The 23,434-nt window shown below is 41.9% G+C and overlaps 1 protein-coding gene across 8 annotated transcripts in view; it reads right to left on the bottom strand.

Moving 5' to 3' along the window:
• RIN2 (Ras and Rab interactor 2) overlaps window positions 1-23,434 on the bottom strand; it is a 286,963-nt gene that overhangs the window by 96,004 nt on the left and 167,525 nt on the right. For all 8 annotated transcript variants that reach the window (XM_073627961.1, XM_073627960.1, XM_073627963.1 and 5 more), the window contains one exon: window positions 4,772-4,958. In XM_073627961.1, the coding sequence (XP_073484062.1) occupies window positions 4,772-4,958 (187 nt within the window). The remainder of the gene's footprint in view (window positions 1-4,771; window positions 4,959-23,434) is intronic.

Consider the following 23,434-nt stretch of genomic DNA (forward strand, 5'->3'; position numbering starts at 1 on the left):
ATTTCATACTGTGCTTGTATGCGATGCCATTGCTTTGCAGGTCTTTTTTTTTTTTTTAACAACAACCACGGTTTACTACCGCTTTAAAGGACCTTAATTCTAGAGCTGGTATCAGATGAGGCCTGAAAATTCACCTGGTAAAACCTAAAGGAAAAGTATGGCCAAAGCTTTTTGGCTATACTTCTCCTACGGATCATAGGAGTGTAGTTAGTTCTTACTCCTGTGACCCGTTTTCATATGACAGTGGGCTAAAGTATGCTGTTGGCTTACTACCCTCAGCCAATCCAGGTCAGGATCCACCCAGCAGCCTGGACCGGCACCAGGCGCAGCCTCTCAGCGAGCTGCTGAGAGAGCCTGAGCCAGCACCTCCCATCCCCTCCACAGCCCAGTGCTCCAGTGAGCGCTGGAGGGGCAGAGCAGAGAGATGGTGACTGTCAGTGCCCATTGCTGTTATAGCCAGTGACTGCCAAAAGAGGATGGTAAACCAGTTCTTGTGATAGAAGGTCAATGCAAATGGTGCACTATGCTAGAACATGATGTTCTGCCCAGGACAAAATGTTTCTACTTATCTTGCTCAGCAAGATTTCTTGTTCCTCCCTGATGGTTGATGTTGATGGTGTCCAGCATTGTAGGGACAACCAAATAACCTGGAGCTACAGAATGTTGATCTGGAGATGGAATCCCCCTGGTGCCCTAGTTCCATGTCTAGGACTCCCCACCAGCTGATCAGGCTGGAATCCTTTGTGAGGCGTACTTTAACTCCAGTGCTGGATTTGTGAACACAAAGTTAGTGACAATATGGTCCTTGGTAACAGGCAACTTGGTTTCTCCAGAGGCTGAATCAATGTGTCTTATTGAGTTAAAGACATCTGCAGTGGAATTGGGCAAATCTGACTGCCTAAAAGAAAGCTACCATCAGCCCCATGACTCACATGTGACAGCAAAAAGTTGGTTGATGCTGGGAAAGAAGAGTCAGAAACTGAGAGCAGAGAGTTTGAAGTTTTCCCTGGGGAATAAAAGATCCAGATACTCCAAATGATGAGATGGCTCCAAAGCCGACTTCTCAAGGTTTAAGATCCAAACTTTTTTTAGGGTTTAAACTGGCTGTACCATATTGTCAGCCAGAACCTGTGCTGACTTATCTCTCAACAGCAGTTGCTTAATAATTCCACAATGGGAACTTAACAAGGCAAACAAAGGGGGTAGAACGTTGGTGTACACATGGGGTGAGGAAGACCTCTTGTTTCTTCCCCAGCCTGAGATTGGACAGTAAAATGAGACGTGGTACACTAATAAACTCAATATTTGGCTACTCTGCTCACTCCTCTAATTAGGACACCCCCTTGTTCGAACATGAGCACTGCAGCACAACTGACTGGCTCCTTCTCCCTCTCCAAGTCTGAGCTCCACTGTATAGAGGACTGCAGAATTCTGCCATTTCAATGTCCACAATATATTTCCTTTGAAAGGATGGGAAATTGTATTTTATTTATTTTTTTTGGTAGTCAGAAGTACAGTAGTACAAAACCACTGCTAGCAGCAATAGAAATACATTTTTCAAACACATTAAACTACAAAATTGCTTGGTCAACTGATATATATAGATAGATAGATATATATTACATACACACATACACTATAATGGATTCTTCTATAAGGAATTCATGAATGTAGTGGAGGATAAAATAGCACTGGTAAATACTAGACATCCGTACACACCCACCATCACAGCAGATATCAGAGCATTTTTTCACGCCCGTAGCTGACCACACACAGATAAAAACTTTCCCCTGCATGCCAAGTATTCCATACTTCTTCTAGGACACAGTGTGCGGTGTTCTGGCAATGACCAACCATTACAAAAGCATTCTGGAGAGGAGATTCATTCATGGGGATCGGTCAAGTGGATATTTTGTACAAATGACTTGATTATGACTCTCTGCTGTGCACCCAACTAGTAAGAAGTAAAGTAAAGAAGTAAATTAACCTTTGAAGCTATGTTTATTTGAGAATGATCTTTCAACTTTAATGGCAAGCTTCAATAAATACAACACAACAATCTCAGAAGGGGGTGGAGAGAACACAACTGATCAACTGATTTAAAGAACTCCAAGAATTAAAGGGTTAAAAGCACTTGCAAATCGACCACTGCATCGGTGCTTTGCCGGTGCTGCCCATTGATTTCAGTGGCCAGGAGGGCTTTACACCGCCCCAAAGATGCTGCTTGCAGGACTTTTTTTAGCGTCCTGCCAGCGCAGTGCTCCAGTGTGAAAGCACTCGGGCTCTCACACCCAAGCACCTGTAAAGCGCCTCAGTGTGAAAGTAACTTTAATATAAGGACACTTGTCCAGGGATCCAGCGATGTCCGCATCTAGCCAATTCTTTAATCGGCTTCAGGTGTAGGCGCCGGCATCTTAGGAAAGGGATAATGGCCCCACAGTCTTCTGGGACCTGTTATGTCTCCCAGAAAATTGCTAGAAGGGGAGGGGGCTGAACTTCTGCACACTCCACCTGTCAAAACTAGGCCCCCCCTCAAAAAAAGTGTCAAATATGGCAGTGGAGGGGGATGCAAACAAGCGTGAACTTCCACTTTTGGGTGAAGTTCCACTTTAAGTTACTTTGAAGTGGTTGTAAAACCCTACATTTAAACAAATACTCCTACATATCCTACATAAGTCGCACCTGTTTATCTGCAGCTCTCTCTTCTCTACAGCCTTTGAAATGCAGAATTTATACAACTTGTTTACGTTTTCTGAAAGCAAAGGGCAGGAAGCTGAAATTACATTTTGCAGAGCTCAGTGAGAGCTGATTGGAGGGAACGGACACACCTCCCTTCACACAGCACAAAGGAACAGAGCTGAGGCTGTCAATGACAGGCTGTGTGCTGGAGAACTCTACCATGTCACCTATTTTCTCTAGGTGTCAGGAAAACGTGTCAGATGTGACTTATGCAGATAGCAAAGGAATGAGGCAGCAGACAGAAATGACACTTAGTGCCCTGGATTGAGACAAGTACACACTATAGAGGGATTTGCTTTGTTCATATTTCATGTCTGAGATTTACAAACACTTTAAACTTTAGGGCAGTTTAGCTCAAACGAGTTATGCAGATGTAACCTCCATGTGCAAGCAGCGCCCTCTTGCAGCGAGTGCACCAGCCACTTTCCTTCTGTTTACTAAACACAAGGCTTCCTCTTAGTGATCCAAATGAAACTTGCAGTGCTCCATTAAGCGGAGACAGATCTCCCTGCTGGTTGCCAGTGCATCATTCAGAGGTGTAAGAGCATTATCAAAGAGAAGAAAAGGCGCCGCTCACCAACCCAGTGCATTAGTATGTAGATGAATGTGGTGTCAGCCAGCGCCGCTCCAGCCACGTCGCCCTGACATGTTTTGCCCCGCTTACCCCGCTCCCAGAGCTTGGTCACAGAGGTTGGAGTGCTTACTGCATTGTAGGATAGACTACAATGGTAAATTACAAGTTCACCTTTAGCCACATGGAGATGGCATCTGCATAATTAGTTTGAGCCAAGCTGGCCCAAAGTAGACATTTAAAATAATCACACCCCTGGAGTACTTCTTTAAACATTCACTTGCTCATTAAGGGCAATGCAACAGTGTCTGTAAAAAAACTCCTCAATCCCCACTGATACTCCCCTCTTTAGCGATTCTTCACGGCTGTTCTCTAGCAGCCATTCATATTGTGCCATAATAGAGGGAGAAACATCAATGCTTCTTGTAGCCTATGACACAAGCCAACAAGTATTTTGGTGCCAGCTGCAAGAAAGGAGTAGTGTGGGATCACAGGAAAAGTATCAGTGGGTCAGGGTGGGACTTTTCACAAGACATGCATGCACACCCAAGACCCACTGGCCTTAGCCTTTTTTGACTTGGTGTAAAAATTTCTTGGAGGCCTCCAAAAGCCTGACATACTTGATGGGGCAAGAAGAAAGAGCAAGCTAGAGGGTTCTAAAACTAGACAGACAGGCTAAAGATTAAAAAGATTAAAAGTGACATGAAAGGTTAAAAAAAAAAAAAAAAACATGTCATACTTACCTGCTCTGGGCAGTGGTTTTGCACAGAACAGCCTTGATCCTCCTCTTTTCGGGTCCCCTGTCAGCGCTTCTGGCTCCTCCAGCTAAGCCAGTGCCCTCAATAGCAAGCCGCTTGCAATGGGGGCACTGCTATGTGTGCTCGCTCCCGAGCCCCGCTCTATGCGCCCATAAAACACAGACTCAGGCCCCCCCCCCACTCTCTCCTCAATGGCTGTGATTGACACTAGCAGGAGCTAATGGCTCCCGCTGCTGTCTCAGCCAATGAGGAATGAGAGACCTGAGAGAAGCTCAGCTCTCATGCACATCACTGGATCGAGAGGGAGCTCAGATGAGTATTAGGGGGGCTGGGGGGCGCCCTGCACACAGAAGTTTTTTTACCTTCATGCATAGAATTCATAAAGGTAAAAAAACCTTGCGCCTTTAAAACCACTTTAACTTTTCCAATACCACTGGTTAACTTAGTGGAATGACCCTTTAGGATTTTTGGTGGAAAACATAAATAGATAGATCTCTCTGCATGAGTTTTCTCAGGGTACTCCAGTTTCCTCCCATACTCCAAAGACATGATAGTAGTAATTGGCTCCTTTCCAAATAAATAAAATATATTTTAAACCTAAAAGTATCTCTGGTCACCATTAAATACCAGTGTATTATTTCTTAGGAGAAAAAAAAAAAAAGGCCTAAACATTTTTCATCAAATCAAGGTGAGTGGTACGTACCGCGGGTGGCTGGTCCTGCAAGAGATCCCCAACGCTTTCATCGGCCAGACTAAGTTGAAGCCAAACGGAGTGAGTGTGGAGGAGCTTATCCAGGATGCTGGGCTTGTAGGCCACACTCTCATACCCAGAGTCTCGAAGAAAAGCTTTTTTCTCCAGCAGTACGTTTTTCTCCATCTCTTTCTCAATACTGCAGAAAAGAAACAGAACACATATATTAAATCTCCCAGCACTGCCCACAAACGATGGAAACTCATAAAATATATACAGATTTGGTCTATGCATCTAGTGTAACCAAAGTGGCAATCGTGGAGTAAATCATTTTTGCATTAAAAGCAGTTCTGGTGCCAGATGGAAAAACAAACACATAGACAACAATAGTGGAACTGGTGCTTTCTGAGCTGCCCCTGGGTTTAAATCAACTGCTGCTTTTAGCATGTTGGCAGAAAATATCATTATTGTAGCTCGCCCTAGATTTGTATTGTGAACTCTGTACATTTCATACATGACTTGTCAAGTCTTAAGCATGTTAATCAAGTGGCATAACCACGTAGAACAAAAGTCCATTCGTTTTTTTAGCACAAATCTGTCTGAAATATCAAAAACTATTGAGCTAGCTATAGGGCACGCTTCTTTCTTTAGGACCTTCTCACGTCAAAATGGAACACCTTGGAATATTCACCCTATTTGTCCTGGTAACCATTATAACTGGGGCAGACAGTAATGGGGAATCTAACCTTTTACAGCTGCCACTGAAACAGGTATAGAATGGAAATCTTCCAATGGGGACAGCTTCGGTCTTTTTCACATGAAGGTACCAAACAGGTCCACCTGTCAGTTTTTCAGGTGGACCTGATGGGACGGTTCATTGACCCTTATGGACTGGTGGGTGTAAACAGACTTGTGTCCATTTACAACAGCCTACCTCTGGATCTGATCCGTTCCGCTAAAAAAAAACCCAAAAAAACACAAGGGAAGCCATCCTCTTCTGTTTAGGCGGATGGGATTAAAGGGCATTTGGGTGTAAATGGACAATGGAGTTCATTTACTTCCGGTCACCCATAGATCAGAGCGGGCTCTCTCCGAGTGGAGACATATGTGTCATCCACTCGCTCAGCAGGAGATCACCAGATGGATCTGCTGCTGATCTCAACGAGTGACAGAGGCCCAAGAGTTGATTCACCCATTTTCCAGAGTTTTCCAGTCATTTGTTATTGTGTTTTTAGGACTGGATGTGATATTGACACTGACAAGCCCGTAATTCTATTTACATATTTCATTGCATGAAGCTGATAAAGGAGTTAAAAATCTCTGATCAATAAAATTACTAAAGATTTGCTTCAATTATCCAATTGCGCAGATGAAATAAACAGAAATGCTCTGCGGTTGGATAATTAACGCCCAACTCTGCAAAAATGTTCAGTGGCCTGCACTGCAAGGGTTAACAGCTCATTTAGTCTAAGGGAAAAGACAGTTTTGCTTACATGATCTTCCACTGGCAGGTAGCGCTCCCCTACGCTCAGGCAGTGGACTGTCCCCCAACGTCAGCACTTCCAATACAGGGCTATGGACCCTACTTTGGTCCTTATGATTTCAGGACCCTAGACCACTAGAGCGTGAATGAGAAGACACTGCAGAGACCAGGCTAAGCAGCAAGGAGAAGCCAAAGATTAGGTAAGAAAATTAAATTTTTTGTTCTCCTAGACCAATGATGGCGAACCTTGGCACCCCAGATGTTTTGGACCTACATTTCCCATGATGCTCAACTACACTGCAGAGTGCATGAGCATCATGGGAAATGTAGTTCCAAAACATCTGGGGTGCCAAGGTTCACCATCACTGTCCTAGACCTAATCGATCAATTAATCCTTGCAGTGCGGGCGCAGCCTCACTGTAAGGGATGATTTTTTTAGCCGCCTCGAGTTGGACTTTAAAGGGAATCTTCACACAATTTATTGTATGAATATTCGAAACTTCTATAGTAAATCAGCCCGACTCTGTCTACAGACATACTCCATCCAAAGATAAAAAAGTTTTGGCTTTAGCTATAAGCGAATACTGGATCATAGGTCCACTTGAAGTCGTTGAAGCATTTAAAGCCCAAAAGGAAAAGCTACATGTTGTAAATTTTCAGCATAGAAGTTTCACAATGTCTTGTTGACAGCATCAACCCTTAAACTGGTTTAAAATGCTTAAAATTTTTCCAAACATTAGCGTCTTGTTAACTAGAGTCTAATGAATTCCACGTTGTTGGAAGTCAGGCATATTTCGCAGTTTCTACTCTACAGCCTCTGCATTGCACGCTCTGTAAACTTTAATGTGCCATTACTACTGGAATTCTTTATTAGGGTGTTGATGTCTGAGCAAGTGCACATTCCACACCGCTGCCAAGTTGTGTAGCAATGCTGCGGCCTGCCTGCTTGTCGCCTGAACTGCTGGTCTGTTCTATAGGAAAAACAATCCAATAAACAAGGCTTGACAAAAGAAATGCAGGTTTGGATCTAGATGCTAACAGATTAATTCTGCATGACAAACAGAGCAGTGTCTTATAATCATCACTATCACACCACAAACGTTTTTTTTACGAACATACTCCGGTTACCTTGTTCTCGCACGCCCCCTACTGGGCACAAAGATTATGAACTCAGAAAACAAAAAGCCGTACAAGTAAGGTGATGCGCTACATAAAAAATGCTGCTCACATTGGCATTCTTTTTTACTGGGTGATACACACACACATATATATAACAAGGAAAGTTTCCACACTTGGAACAATTAAATATATAACTAGCTAATAAAAATATAAAAGTGCAGAAACTTTTTGAAGAGTATAATATATATATATATATATATATATATATATATATATATATATATATATATATATATATATATATATATATATATATACACACACACACACACACACACATATATATTATATATACACACACATACATATTACATACAGTATCTCACAAAAGTGAGTACACCCCCTCACTAATTAAAGACAAGTATAGAGTGACTGCTAAAAAAATCAAATAACCACATTTCTTTCAAACATCAAGCTCTAGTACTGGGATTTTAACTGGGGATTGTGGAACCAAATGATTGGGATGTAGGACTGGATCTCTGAGCAATTTAAAATAAATTGTTGTTCAATTAGAATCTAAAATTCTAATCATGAAATTATATTAACGATCAACATTTTCATCTGTGGTATTGGGGTCGCTAGCCAACCAGCCATCTGATCACTCAACGAGGAATCAAGTCAGCTTGATGTGTCAGATGACACGTGAGTAACATCAGTAATTGACAGTTTTGAGTGCACAAAAATCTTGATAGCTTGTGATCTGTCATAGTATGTATGTATGTATGTATATGTATATATATATATATATATATATATATATATATATATATATATATATATATATATATATACACACATATACACACAGTATCTCACAAAAGTGAGTACACCCCTCACATTTTTGTAAATATTTTATTCTATCTTTTCATGTGACAACACTGAAGAAATGACACTTTCCTACAATGTAAAGAAGTGAGTGTACAGCTTGTATAACAGTGTAAATTTGCTTTCCGCTCAAAATAACCTAACACACAGCCATTAATGTTTAAACCGCTGGCAACAAAAGTGAGTACACCCCTAAGTGAAAATGTCCAAATTGGGCCCAATTAGCCATTTTCCCTCCCCAGTGTTATGCGACTCTTTAGTGTTACAATGTCTCAGGTGTGAATGGGGAGCAGGTGTGTTAAATTTGGTGTTATCGCTTTCACTCTCTCATACTGGTCACTGGAAGTTCAACATGGCACCTATTGGCAAAGAACTCTGAGGATCTGAAAAAAAAATAATTGTTGCTCTATATAAAGATGGCCTAGGCTATAAGAAGATTGCCCTGAAACTGAGCTGCAGCACAGTGGCCAAGACCATACAGTGATTTAACAGGACAGGTTCCACCCAGAAAAGGCCTCGCCATGGTCAACCAAAGGAGTTGAGTGCACATGCTCAGCATCATATCCAGAGGTTGTCTTTGGGAAATAAACGTATGAGTGCTGCCAGCATTGCTGCAGAGGTTGAAGGGGAGGGGGGTCAGCCTGTCAGTGCTCAGACCATACGCCACACACTGCATCAAATTGGTCTGCATGGCTGTCGTCCCAGAAGAAAGCCTCTTCTAAAGATAATGCACAAGGAAGCCCACAAACAGTATTCTGAAGACAAGCAGACTAAGGACATGGATTACTGGAACCATGTCCTGTGGTCTGATGAGACCAAGATAAATGTATTTGGTTCAGATGGTGTCAAGCATGTGTTGTGGTGGCAACCAGGTGAGGAGTACAAAGACAAGTGTGTCTTGACTACAGTCCAGCATGGTGGTGGGAGTGTCATAGTCTGTGGCTGCATGAGTGCTGCCGGCACTGGGGAGCTACAGTTCACTGAGGGAACCATGAATGCCAACATGTACTGTGACATACCGAAAAAAGAGCATGATCCCCTCCCTTCAGAGACTGGCCCACAGGGCAGTATTCCAACACGATAACTACCCCAAACGCACGTCCAAGACAACCACTGCCTTGCTAAGGAAGCTAAGGGTAAAGGTGATGGACTGACTAAGCATGTCTCCAGACCTAAACCCTATTGAACATCTGTGGGGCATCCTCAAATGGAAGGTGGAGGAGCGGAAGGTCTCTAACATCCACCAGCTCCGTGATGTTATCATGGAGGAGTGGAAGAGGACTCCAGTGGCAACCTGTGAAGCTCTGGTGAACTCCATGCCCAAGAGCGTTAAGGCAGTGCTGGAAAATAATGGTGGCCACACAATATATTGACACTTTGGGTCCAAATTGGACATATTCACTTAGGGGTGTACTCACTTTTGTTGCCAGCGGTTTATACATTAATGGCTGTGTGTTATTTTGAGGGGACAGCAAATTTACACTGTTATACAAGTTGTACACTCACTACTTTACATTGTAGGGTCATAATTGTCATTTCTTCTTGTTGTCACATGAAAAGATATAAAAAATTATTTAAAGAAATGTGAGGAGTGTACTCATTTTTATGAGATACTGTACATACACACACACGTTATATTATCATTGAATGCACATAGCAAAGCCTTCCACGTACAAGAAAACAGTGCTTATGTAAAATGACTTGTCGCACTCGCCCCTCTCTGTACTCATCTACAATTAGTATTGTAAGTGTGTTTATAACATTTCCTGCATCCCACAGTCCAGCACATCCTGGAGGACTTCTCATTACTGCCGACAATTAGAAATATGCAGCCCTGGCGGCAGAACTTCTGGGGAAAAAATGAGAGCATCAGAGAAAATCTGGTAAACACATTGGAAATGGAAGCTCTGCTTTCATTTTATAGCCAGCTGGATGGACCTCATTCCAATAAAACCAGTCTCTATGCATGGCAAAAATGTAATTCAAACCAATCCCAATTATTTTTTTCCAAATACATTTAATTTTTTTTTTTAAACATTTAAAACATGCAGGAAAGTAATTCTTACTTGGAGCATCTCCAATAACTTTTAATTTAGCTTTGTGGAGGGAGAAACGGGTAACATACTGTAGCTCCCAACTGTTCCTGATTTGGAGGGACTGTCCCTCTTTTGGAACCCCTCTGTACCTCTTTCCTCATCATTTGCCCCTCTTTTTCATCTAATGTATAGACCTCTATAAAGAAATATACTAGAAGTGTTATATTGCAGTAAGGTCCCTTTCACCCTTGCAAGACTTGTCCTGCGACTTGGGACTGCTAAGTCGCATGACAAGTTGTACTCCATGATTTCCAATGAGTACCGTTCATATCTGTGTGACTTCAAAGTAGTCCCTGCAATACTTAGGCCGACTTTGATGTGACTTGAGGTCCATAGACCTCAAGATTACACAGGCATTGCTTCAAGTCGTGTCAAAGTCGAGCAGCAAAGTCCCGCAACTTTCAGGTTGTACAAGTGTGAAAGGAGCCTAAACCTTATATCCAACCACTAAATGATTACATTTGTTTATTTGAAATGCTGGTATATATAAAAAGTAGTGTTAAAAAAATAACCTGTTTAACCAATTGTTTTTTGTGTATGAATTCTTCATGAACCATGTCACATGGTGCTTCGCAGGGGTGTGTCCTTTGCCTATATATACACCATATACTAAAAAGGTGTCCCTATTTCTTCTATCAGAAGGTAGGTATATGATAAAAATAATGAGAAGACGAACCACTTAGGGCTCATTTGCACTTGCATTAACCCAATAAAGAGAGATCCATCGTGGATCATTTCTCAAAGGGCATTTGACAGGCAGTGAGGAGCCATTATGTTGCGGACTCTACGGTCCGTCGTCATCCAATCCACCATAGGGGAGAGCGGCGCCCTGACAGTGTGCAGCGACAGACCTGTCATCTGCCTGCTCAGCGGGGATCGACGGAGCGATCCCCTGCTGAGCAGAGCGGGCTCCGTACACGGACACGTCCATGTGAAGGAGCCCTTAATCTTAGCCAAGCACCTGGCTACATGTACATTGGATGTCGTACTGCCTGCTGTCACCTGACATCAATGCTTACTTAATTTCCATTTAACTGATGGCCTCGGAGCACCTTCACCAAACACCTGTGGTCCTTGGCTCACAATTTAGAACGTATGTTCTGTATTTACTTTGCATGAATTATTCATTCAAAGGAATTGCTAGAAATTGCTGATTTCCAGTATATTTTGGCTTGGAATATATGATGAAAAGTGGTTCCAAAGCTTGCATTTAGCAAATAAACAACGTGCAAAAAAGCATGGTAAAAGCCAACCAGATACAAAACCTTACCAAAACCACTGAGGGAAAATAAAGCAGTGTCACTGAAAATCACTGAATTGTTACAGTGCTGGAAGACAGATTAGAGCACTTCCATAATGACTACCTTTCTCATAGTGATATTAACCAGGCCATTTTTTGCGATAACTGACAATTGCACCGTCCTGCGAAACTGTACCCAAATAAAATATATGTCCTTTTCTTTTCCACACATAGAGCTTTCTTTTGGTGGTATTTAATCACCTCTTTTTTTTTTTTTTTTTACACTATATACATAAAAGGCCGTCAATTTTGAAAAAAAACAATATTTTTTACTTTTTTGCTATAAAACATTCCCAATAAAAAAATGTAAAAAAAAAAAAAAAAAAAAAAGACTTTCTTCATCAATTTAGGCCAATATGTATTCTGCTACATGTTTTTGGTAAAAAAAAAAAATCCCAAGTGTATATTGATTTGTTTGCGCAAAAGTTACAACGCCTACAAACTATGCTATATTTTTATTTATTTTCCTTTTTTACTAATGGCGGTGATTAGCGATTTATAGCAGGACAGCGACATTGCCGTGGACAAATCGGACACCTGACACTTTTTGGGGACCAGTGGCACTAATACAGTGATCAGTGCTAAAAAAAATATCCACTGTTACTGTACTAATGACACTGGCAGGGAAGGGGTTAACATCAGGGGAGATCAAAAGTTTAAAATGTGTTCCCCGGGAGTGATTATTCACTGTGGGGGTGATTCTTTGACTGGGGGAATGTAAAGATCCGTGTTCCTGCTTAGGATCAGCACATTCCCCTCTCACAGAACGGCGATCTGCCTTGTTTACATAGGCAGACTGATGTTCTGCCTTTCTCCTGAACGATCGGTGGGTCCCAGCAGACCGCCGGACACGCTGATTGACTCCTGTTGTGTCCAATCAGCCCGCCCCAGACCCAGAAGTATCAAATCACATACCAGGTAAGGTTCTGGTGCAGAGCGGCCACCCTGCCGCAGTATATCTGTGGTGGGCGGTCACTAAGCGGTTAAACCCTCTGGGGTTTTTTTAGGCACTTTCAGCAGCTGATTTATTCACTGAGTATTCAGCTTTTTTATATCTTTTAATCCTTGCCTATGTTCCAGTTTTATGCTGGTGTCATGACCCCTGCCCCAGGTCTCTCGTTTAAGGGTGACTCCTTTCTCTTGCAGTGTCCTATGGCATCACCCTTGCATGCAGGTACTAGAGTTGTGTCTCCCTACACTGTGTGCATCCGTAGAAACACACAGCCCTGTAGCCTAGGACAGCAAGGCACTAGTAGCTACCAATGTCACATGCAAACATACCACTGAAATGATATGTATGTTGTAGGACCATAGGTGTGCGCAGCCTATTGAATGAGGGTGTGCAACCCAAACCTCAAACACATATGCATGCATGCGCTTGTGTATATATATGAGCAGAGATTGGTGTCAGTAGAGCAGTAGACAGTTATTTTTACATTTTTATTTTCTATTATTTTTTGCAATTTTTTTCTTTTTTATTGTTTGACAATTTTTTTTAGGAGCCCCATTAGGGGGGTTTTGGTGAAATATCAGGGGTCCAAACAGGGGAAATCTGCGCCACACTGGGTGATTAGGGTGTGCCCAGGCACACCTGGCACACCCTGGGCGCATGCCTATGTTAAGGACACACAGCCGTATTTAATATCACAAAGAAAGATGCCTACAAGTCTGAACTGAACTTTCATTCATAAGACTTCAGTCAACTCAAACTGAATTGGTTAAAATAAAACACTGGTCTGTATATCACTTCACTGAATATTATTTTAAAACCACAAGTTATGAATTTATAGAAACCAAAGATGAATCCACATAAATCAGCTCACTATGTGAAGACTAAGGGCCTGGTATAAACTCCAGTGCATTTTATAGCAAGTTGTGGTGAGACTAAACGTGTATTTTCTGCAGGATGGTTGGGTCTTCTGCAGCTCTATCCATGAAAAGGAATGTATAGTGTATTTTTCATGTAGTACTGCTCCTTATGATTCATACCAAAATGCACAGCTAAAAACTGCTCCATTAAATATAAAAGTACAAAACGATTCTTATGCTTTGGATTTTTGTGGTTTTTGGTGTGGCACAGCTCACTTAAAATGCTACAAACCGTATTTACAAAAAAGAGTAAAGTAAAGCCAATGCAAGATTTTATTCCTATTTACAGGGAAATACAGTTTTTACTTGATGTTTAAAAGGTTTACTTTAGGGTACTTTACCCTTTAGTAACTTGAGCTGCTATCAAAGGGTGGCTCCTACTGAGTGAAGCTCAGTAGGAGCCACCCTTTGGACCGATCGGATAATATCCTATGAACTGTTGTGAGCGGCTCTCGAAAGCTCTGTACTAACGATCCGATTATCGTACGATCGCTTCGAAAAGCTGTATTTTTGGTCCGATTTTCGGATTGTGTGTACGGACCATCAGACAGGAAAGATGAGCAGGTGAAAATAAAGGAAAAAAAAACAAGACTAAAAAAACTAAACTAACACAGCCACCACAGTTAAGGATTGGCAAACTGTGGTGGCTTATATTGTATAAGCCACCACAGTTTTATACAATATATTATATATTATATTATTTATATTGTTTTTTTTTTTTTTTTTTGGTTTAAATACGGTTTAAGACCCCATTCACACCAGAATGTGATGCGGGGAAACACGCGTTCCATAAGTATTTCCTGCACGGTGTTCCAAATGCACTGAAGTTGCAATCTGCAGCGGTTGTCAATGCTAAGTTAATGACACGCCAAACGCAAGTCGTAAATGCAGTGCGTTTGCCTGTATCGGATCACATGGTACAGAATTATCATGCGATCTGGTTGAAGTGAATTTCCAAAAGTAGTTTTGGTGCAGTGCAGTGAGATTTGAGCCCATTCAAAATGAATGGGCTAAGTCTTACTGAACTAAACCGCATTCCCGTGCAATTCCTAGCGTTAACCGACCCTAAAGCCCAGCTCCGCCCAAAACTTTGTATTGTACAAAAGGGGTAAGACCTGCTTACAAGGTGCCTTAAAGTATGGGATATAACTAACTAACCTTAAAACTGCTCCCCTACTTCTAACATCTATTCTAACTAACCTGTAGAAGAAAGATGCATATATTTACCTACTTTAAGGTTTCCTTGGTTTGGTGACGTGTTCTCCTCTGTCAGCCAGCAACGGCTACAGGGGAGAGGAGAGAGCGCTCCAACAACTGCTGGAATGTCTGACTGGTGAAGTCACCCATAGACTTTCTATGGACCATCTGTTGTCTGTGCTCCCTCCTCTCCCCTGAAGCCACTGCTAATTGACAGAAGGGGAGCCGATTGTGTAACCAGACCAGGGTGGCCAGAAAATAGGTAAGTATATTATATATATATATATATATATATATATATATATATATATATATATATATATATATATATATATATGCATCATAGGCAGCAACAAACAAGTTTGTTTACTAGAATGAGGAGGTGTTAGAACATCTGTCAAGTGTTAATGTTCTCTGTGTCTCCTTGTCCTATAACGCCCACAACCTCTTCTTCTTGTGTCACCAGACCAGAAAGTGAGGGGAAATCTCCCTAGTGAAGACACAATTACAGAAAAACTTAAAGAGGCGCTCTAGTCTCCCCCCCAAAAAATACTGTAGCTGCTGATTTAATATAAGGACACTCATCTGTCCTGGGATCTCACCCGAGCTGATTCTTCAATCCGCGTCGAGTCCAGGTAGTTAAGTAAAAAAACAGAATATGAAGCCTTTCTGGCTGCACAGCTGGTTTGCTACTGCGCATGCACAAGGCACGCTGCACTTTGTGATTGGTCCTACAGTCTTCTGGGACCTGTGATATGTGCCAGAATGCTGCGGGGGGGGGGGGGGGGGGGGGTTGTGAGACCTCTGCCCGGATCGCTGCAGCAATCTGGCCAGAAGTGGGAGCGGATATCTGTCAAAAACAGGTACCCGCAAAAAGTGCAGAATGTGGCAGTGGAGGGGGCAAACAAGAGGTACTGCCCTTTTTGGGTGAATTTCCGATTTAAAGTATAACTAAAGTTATACTAGATAGGTACTGGATTGGAGTGGAGAGGAATGGGAATGCCTGATTTAAAGTGGTCTGTTCCCTTTTTAGGGAGATTCACCCTTTTTGTACTTTATACCATTATCACTCAGAGTAAAAGTGAAAGACAATCTCAAATTCTGGGTTGTCACCAGAACAGAAACAGAAAGGAAATCGTCCAGTAAGAACACTAGTTCTGGTGACAACCAGGGATTCCCTCACTTTGGAAGGATTTCCTCTCACTTCTTGTTTTGGCTATGGGACAGGAAGTGAAGGAAAATCTCCCCACAGACACAGATGGCAAAAAAAAAGCTGGCAGTGGTTACAACCCTCCGTTACTTTATATAAAACTAAGCCCCGGTTCACACAGGGGTGGCACGACTTGCAGGTCGCCTCACCGAGGCGACCTGCACACGACTGCCACGGCGACTTGCAAAACGACTTCTTTATAGAAGTCTATGCAAGTCGCCCCAAGTCGCCCCCAAAGTAGTACAGGAACCTTTTTCTAAGTCGGAGCGACTTGCGTGCGTCGCTCCTATTAGAACGGTTCCATTGTACAGAACGGGAGGCGACTTGTCAGGCGGCTAGGTCGCCTGACAAGTCGCCCCTGTGTGAACCGGCATTAAAAGAAGTGCCTTTCAGAAAGCAGTTGATTCCTGTAGACACTCATACTATGCTCCCAGAAGCTTTTAAGCCTGATAAGTTTGCCATAATTTCCGTTCAATCTTCACCGGTGTAATGAGCCCTGATAAAGGGGTCCTTGGATCTTCCTGAAATATACTGAGGTTGATTTACTAAAGGAAAATAGACTATATATATAGCCTCCCAATCATTAGTGTGGTGCCCCATCTGTCCTAAATCCCTTGGATTTTGTCCACAGCACCTCCCAGAAGCCTCTCTGCATGAAAGCAACTCAACCCAAGTCACTGCATTTCACTTTACAGTGGAGATTTGCTAAAACTAATTTACACAGAATCTAGCACAGCTATGCATAGTAACCAATCAGCCTCTAGGTTTTATTTACGAAGCATAACCACTTAAAGACAGAGCCTCGTTTTGAGATTAGATGCTTACTGGTTTAAAACAGAGTTTTTTTGCTTGAAAATTACTTTGAACCCCCAAACGTATTTTATATATATTTTACTGCCCCCAATCCATCTCCTGATAGTACAGTGCCTTGGAGGCATTCTGCACATGCTCAGTTTGGTGTGTATTGCTAGAGAGTTTTGTTTTTTGTTTTTTTTTCTTGAGAGGGTGCAGGTGATCAGCACAGGGCCAATCAGCACAGTCCAGACACAGGTCAGGGGTCCTGCAGCCTCAAAGGACAGTCAGAGGTGAATGAAAACTCCTCCTACAAGCTTTAACCAGACGCTGATGCTATATACTGCTTAGGTAAAAAGGGTATTTAGCATTTACTAAAATGATTGCACTTCCATGTTCTGTGCACTGTGGGAGACCAGATATAGGGAATACAGGGTCCCGGGTTTAGTAGCACTTTAATTGAACAAGTTGAAGTTAGAAGCTGATTGGTTACTATCCACAGCTGCACCAGATTTTGAGTGCATCAGTTTTGGTAAATCCCCCCTTACATGTTGCACTCTGCACTATGAACACAAGCCCACTTTGGATCAAGCACCTCCAATCCATTCCTTCTTCACTGGAAGAGGGCCTGTTTTGCACCCACTATATCAAAAACCCTTTAAAAAGTTGCGGTTGTAGTTTGGCTTTAAAGTGTTACTAAACCCGGGACCCTTCATTCACAGAACATGGAAATGCAATTATTTTAGTAAATATAAACTGCTAAATACCTTTTCTCATCAGCAGTATAGAGCAGTCTTGTGACTTCTATCTGTTCCTGGTGAAGCTTGTAGGAGGAGTTTTCAGACTGCACTGAGCTGTCCTATGAGGCTGCAGGGATCCTGACCTTCTGTCTGGATAGTGCTAATTGGCCCTGTGCTGATCACATGCACTCTCCCAAGAAAAAAAAAAAAAACTCTCTAGCAATACACACCGAACTGAGCATGTGCAGCCTGACTTCAAAGGCTCTGTCTTATCCGGATATGTTCTGGAGTCAGTAGAAGAAGAAGAGGAGGATCTGTGCTTACAGGATCAAACAGCCTTTTTACACAATGCAGATGATTAACCCCTTAGGTTCCACAGTGAGTATAACAAACACTGTAGTGGGTTTAGCAACACTTTAAGAACGTAAAATACCTGTTTGAGACCAACGAAAGTGAAAACAGTTCAACGCTTTACAGAAAGCCACCAAAAAAATCAAAAAAATATTTTGAAGGTGATTTTTAGCTGCGTGCACAGTACATAACCTGAAAATACTTCTTTATTTGGGCTGAATATTTATAGGTCTCAGGGGAATTTTATAAGAAGTAAAACTGTTCTCTAAACCTTATAGTAAGCATCCTGTAGTGTAATCACTCTATAATTTAAATAACAGAAGTGTTTTGGTGGATAGTCATATTGTAAACTTGTGTCTGACAAAGAGTACCATTCCCTTAGATGTACGCATTTAGGGCTGTGTTTTGCAATAAGGTGCTTATAAATGTCTGCATCTTCAGGCAGATTACAGTGGAAGTAAAGGCTATACATAAACATAACTGTTAAATATTGCTTCACCACTGCTGCAGGCATTTCCACTAAATCACCATCTTAATACATTTTCCAAACCTTTTCTATTTGGTTATCTGACCACAAAGCTCTGTCTCTTTCCTTCAACTTTAAATTGCTTCGGACTCAGATATCACATTAAATAGATGACGTGTGTTGGTATATAAGCGGTCTGCATTTGTAAGTAAAGTAAATGACTCTGTATACTAACCAATTGTTTACTGTCCCGTATTGCTTAATTGCCATAGTTGACAAGAAGGCTGATTTACTATGGGTTCATTTATACGTGTTCCTCCGTAAAAAGTAATCTGTGGTGGATTGCTTTTCACAGTGCGGCGTAGGCATGGCTAACAGGTATTTACAGTAGAAGGCGATACTACCGGCATGCTAAATGCCAGCTAAAATGGCTGTTTGAATGGGAACACTGCACCACAAGCCTAGTGTTTGGCTCATAGTAGCGGCACAGCGCCATTACTTAAATATGTACAGCTGCCAAGCGCAACAACGGGGGCTAATTTTTGCTATTCTCCAGGGCAAAGCATAGCGAGCACAGCATGTGCACATCTCCATCTGGTTCCCTTTTGCAGCTTAAGGTAAGGTGGTTGGGATAAAAAAATGCAGCCCAAACGCTTTTTTTTTTTTTTTTTTTTTTTTTTTTTAACAGCTGCCTCCAACTGCAAGTGTACAGCCAGCCACACATGGATCTAAATTCGCCTGGTGTAGCGGGAACCGATCCATGTATGGACAGACTGTTTGTACCTAAGGCAATTCATTGATCGACTTCAGTACAACCAGCCTGTCAAATTTTTCTACATGTGATTGCTGCCAGTGACTAGCAGTAATAATTGTATTCTACTGGCCGGGAAGGCTCTCCACACCTCCCCGCCAGCAGAATACAATAGCACTGCAGGAGGCATTCCCCCATGTACACTGACTGTGTTTATGGAGGAATTAATCAATTTTCTTTTCTTCCACTCATGGTGGAAGAAAAGAAAATCAATTAATCTATGGCTTCCCTAAACTAAAGCGATTGTAAAGTCATGGTTTTTTTTTTCTATAAAAAAATAACAAACATGTCATACTTACCTGCTCTGTTGCAGTGGGTTTGTACAGAGCAGCCCAGATCCTCCTCTTCTCGGGTCCCTCTTCTGTGCTCCTGGCCCCTCCCTCCTGTTGAGTGCCCCCACAGCTAGCAGCTTACTATGGGGGCACCCAAGCCAAGTCACAGCTCCCTGTGTCCATTCAGACACGGAGCCCCGACTCGGCCCCATCCCCTTTCTTCCCTGATTGGCTAGCTGACTTTGATTAACAGCAATGGCAACCAATGATGCCGCTGCTAGATCTCAGCCAATCAGGAGGGGAGAATCTTGGATGGCTGAGGCATCTGTGGACATCGCTGGACAGAGAGGGACCTCAGGTAAGTGTGAGAGAGGCTGCTGCAAACAGAAGGCTTTTTATCTTAATGCATAGAATGCATTAAGATAAAAAACTTTCTGCCTTTATAACCATTTGAAGCCTAAAAGGGTTTGAGAATCTTTACACAATACATTTTGTGAGTGTTCACTTCAATTATAAAATCAAATTCTGATAAAATGGGGGGGGGGCAGCAGGGGGAATCTGCACTGCATGGGGTGATTGGGATGTGCACGCGCCTATGGAGGCAATGAAGCCAACAGAACCTGGAACAGCAGGAGCATTTGCTACACAAGTTCTTTGCAACGATTCGGATGCTTTGCAAAACCCATGACTGCACTTGAGCACAAAAGTAAATGGTTTACAACGCATACATGTCAATGTACATTTATTTTGCTCTACTTTGCATTGATTTTAGTTCAACATTTGACATGCATTGGGGACTTGCAACTTTTCAAACACCTCAATTCAAGTCAATTGCAGAACACCATGAATGCACTGTAAGTGCTCACAAGGTGGTCAGCAAGAGGTTCCTTCATGTTAAACCATGTTTTTTTTTTTCCAAAAAATCAGCTGTTCTGAAAACCTCATACAACTCTTTGCAAACACCTCCTAAAAATAAAATAAAAACTATAGGTGTTTTAACAAGGTTTTCTTTCAAAACTGTGAACTTAACCTTAGTGCTGGGTATTACTGCCGACATGCTTCTAAGTTTGGCAAACGTGTAAAGCTTTGTAAAGCTTCAAATTACAACCCCAGAGAAGTTCTCAAATCAGCTGCCATAACTTAGCCAGCAAAATTCAAAAGAAGCACATCATCTGAGCTTCCCAAACTGATTGAGCATCAACGATTGAACACTCCTGCAAGAGTACAATTCAACCCCCACAATCTGAAAAAATACTATTAATGGACTGCTAGAGACACCAGCCATGTCTCCTTTATGAGTATTTATTGAAAATCGCAGTATGTAATACATATATAGGTATACCAATACCAAACACTTTGTTTAAAAAGGGAATTAGGTATACCAATATATGGTTTTAATACTGTGTTTTTCAAAAGAGGCCCATTACGGGGACATGGCTGGTGTCTAGTTTATTTTGTTTTTTGTTTCTTCTCAGGCATTTGACAGTTACATAGTTAGGTTAAAAAAAAGACACGAGTCAATCTAGTTCAACCAATTTAAAAAAAAAAAACATATACACTATCCTATACCTATAGTTGATCCAGAGCAAGGCAAAGAAAAAACAAACAATAAAGCATTATCCAATCTGCTCCAGTGGGGGAAAAAATCCTTCCTGATCCCCCAGGAGGAAATCTGATATTCCCTGATATTCAACTACCCCTGGCATTATAACCTCAAGAAATTTGTATCCAGTTATATTATGTGCATTTAGTAATGCCTTCAGGCCTTTTTTAAAACAATCTACTGAGCTGGCCAGAACTAGTTCTTGAGGGAGTCTATTCCACATTTTCACAGCTCTTTCTGTGAAGAAGCCTTTCCTTATATGAAGGTTAAATCTCTTTTCCTCCAGAGTCATAAGGAGTGTCCTCTGTAATGGCCTGAAAAAGTGAATAACACTACACCAAGTTCAATATATAGATCTATTATGTATTTAAACATGTTAATCATATCCCCCCTTAATCTCCTCTTCTCAAGAGAGAATAAACAGCTAATCTTTCCTCATAGCTGAGCTCCTCCATGCCTCTTATCAGTTTGGTTGCTCTTCTCTGCACTTTCTCCAGTTTCCTGATATCCTTTTTATGAACTGGTACCCAAAACTGCATATTCCAGATGAGGTCTTACTAATAATTTGTACAGGGGTAAAATGATATCTCTCTCTCTCTGCTGTCTATACTTCTTAATACAAGGAAGGATTTTGCTTGCTTTAGGAACTACAGCTTGGCATTGTATGCTGTTATTAAAGTGCAAGTCCTGCATTTACAGACATCACGATTTAACACTAACCTATCTAGCCCTGTAAAAATGAAATCAGTATACATACCTTTTTGGAAGCCGATCTGAGCGGCTCCAGCAGTGGTAGCTCTGCAGAGGACACGAATGGGGAGTGACGTCACCCATAGACTTACCGTGGGGCTTCCGCTAGCTGGCTGTGCACCTGCCTCCATAGCGAAGCCGCGGCTGACAGCTCAGCATGGGATCGGGTCGGACTGGCTTCAAAAAAGGTATGTACTGTTATGCCCCGTACACACGGTCGGACTTTGTTCGGACATTCCGACAACAAAATCCTAGGATTTTTTCCGACGGATGTTGGCTCAAACTTGTCTTGCATACACACGGTCACACAAAGTTGTCGGAAAATCCGATCGTTCTATACGCGGTGACGTAAAACACGTACGTCGGGACTATAAACGGGGCAGTGGCCAATAGCTTTCATCTCTTTATTTATTCTGAGCATGCGTGGCACTTTGTCCATCGGATTTGTGTACACACGATAGGAATTTCCGACAACGGATTTTGTTGTCGGAAAATTTTATCTCCTGCTCTCCAACTTTGTGTGTCGGAAAATCCGATGGAAAATGTCCGATGGAGCCCACACACGGTCGGAATTTCCGACAACACGCTCCGATCGGACATTTTCCATCGGAAAATCCGACCGTGTGTACGGGGCAATATACTGATTCCTTCTTTACAGGGCTAGATAGGTTAGTGTTAGATTGTGGATGTCTGTAGATGCAGGGATTTTAGTGTTAGGGTGGACTTCTACATTAAGTCTATGATCTACTTGAACACCCAGATCCTTCTCCACCACAGATTCCCCCAGCTGCTCTCCTCCTTAGGATGCATGCATATTCTTAGCCCCCAAATGCATAACTTTACATTTATCAACATTAAACCTCATTTGCCACATAGTTGTCCAACTAAACAGTGCATTGAGGTTGGCTTGTAAGTTGGAGACATCCTGTAAGGATGTTATTCCACTGCATAGCTTGGCGTCTATAACTTACACAAAAGCCAACATATTTTAGGATTATTTAGGCAAAGCCCCTTTCATTATTAGTATTATTTTCTGGTTGTAGTTGTTGAGTTATAATATACTTACAAGGGACTTTAGACTTTATGGGGTTTGAAGGCCTCAAACTTGGAGGACCGTACTTGATTATATACAATTCATAAGAAAAAAGCCAGTCACTAGTTCATTGATACACACATTCTCCAATTAAAAATACACAGACTATCAGTTATATTAAAAGATGATTGTAAATGGGGATTGTGTACAATATGGGGTTTCCCCTGCACTGCACAGTACTATAATATTTGAAAAGGGCAGTTCTTCTCAGCCTTGTGAGATCTTTGCACAGGACTTGTAGCTTTCAGTACATACAGTGGGAACGGAAAGTATTCAGACCCTCTTACATTTTTCACTCTTTGTTATATTGCAGCCATTTGCTAAAATCATTTAAGTTAATTTTTTTCCTCATTAATGTACACACAGCACCCCATATTGACAGAAAAACACAGAATTGTTGACATTTTTGCTGATTTATTAAAAAAGAAAAACTGAAATATCACATGGTCCGAAGTATTCAGACCCTTTGCTCAGTATTTAGTAGAAGCACCCTTTTGATCTAATACAGCCATGAGTCTTTTTGGGAAAGATGCAACAAGTTTTTCACACCTGGATTTGGGGATACTCTGCCATTCCTCCTTGCAGATCCTCTCCAGTTCTGTCAGGTTGGATGGTAAACGTTGGTGGACAGCCATTTT

Source organism: Aquarana catesbeiana, linkage group LG04 (genome assembly GCF_042186555.1).
Source record: "Aquarana catesbeiana isolate 2022-GZ linkage group LG04, ASM4218655v1, whole genome shotgun sequence".
Taxonomy (NCBI): Eukaryota; Metazoa; Chordata; class Amphibia; order Anura; family Ranidae; genus Aquarana; species Aquarana catesbeiana.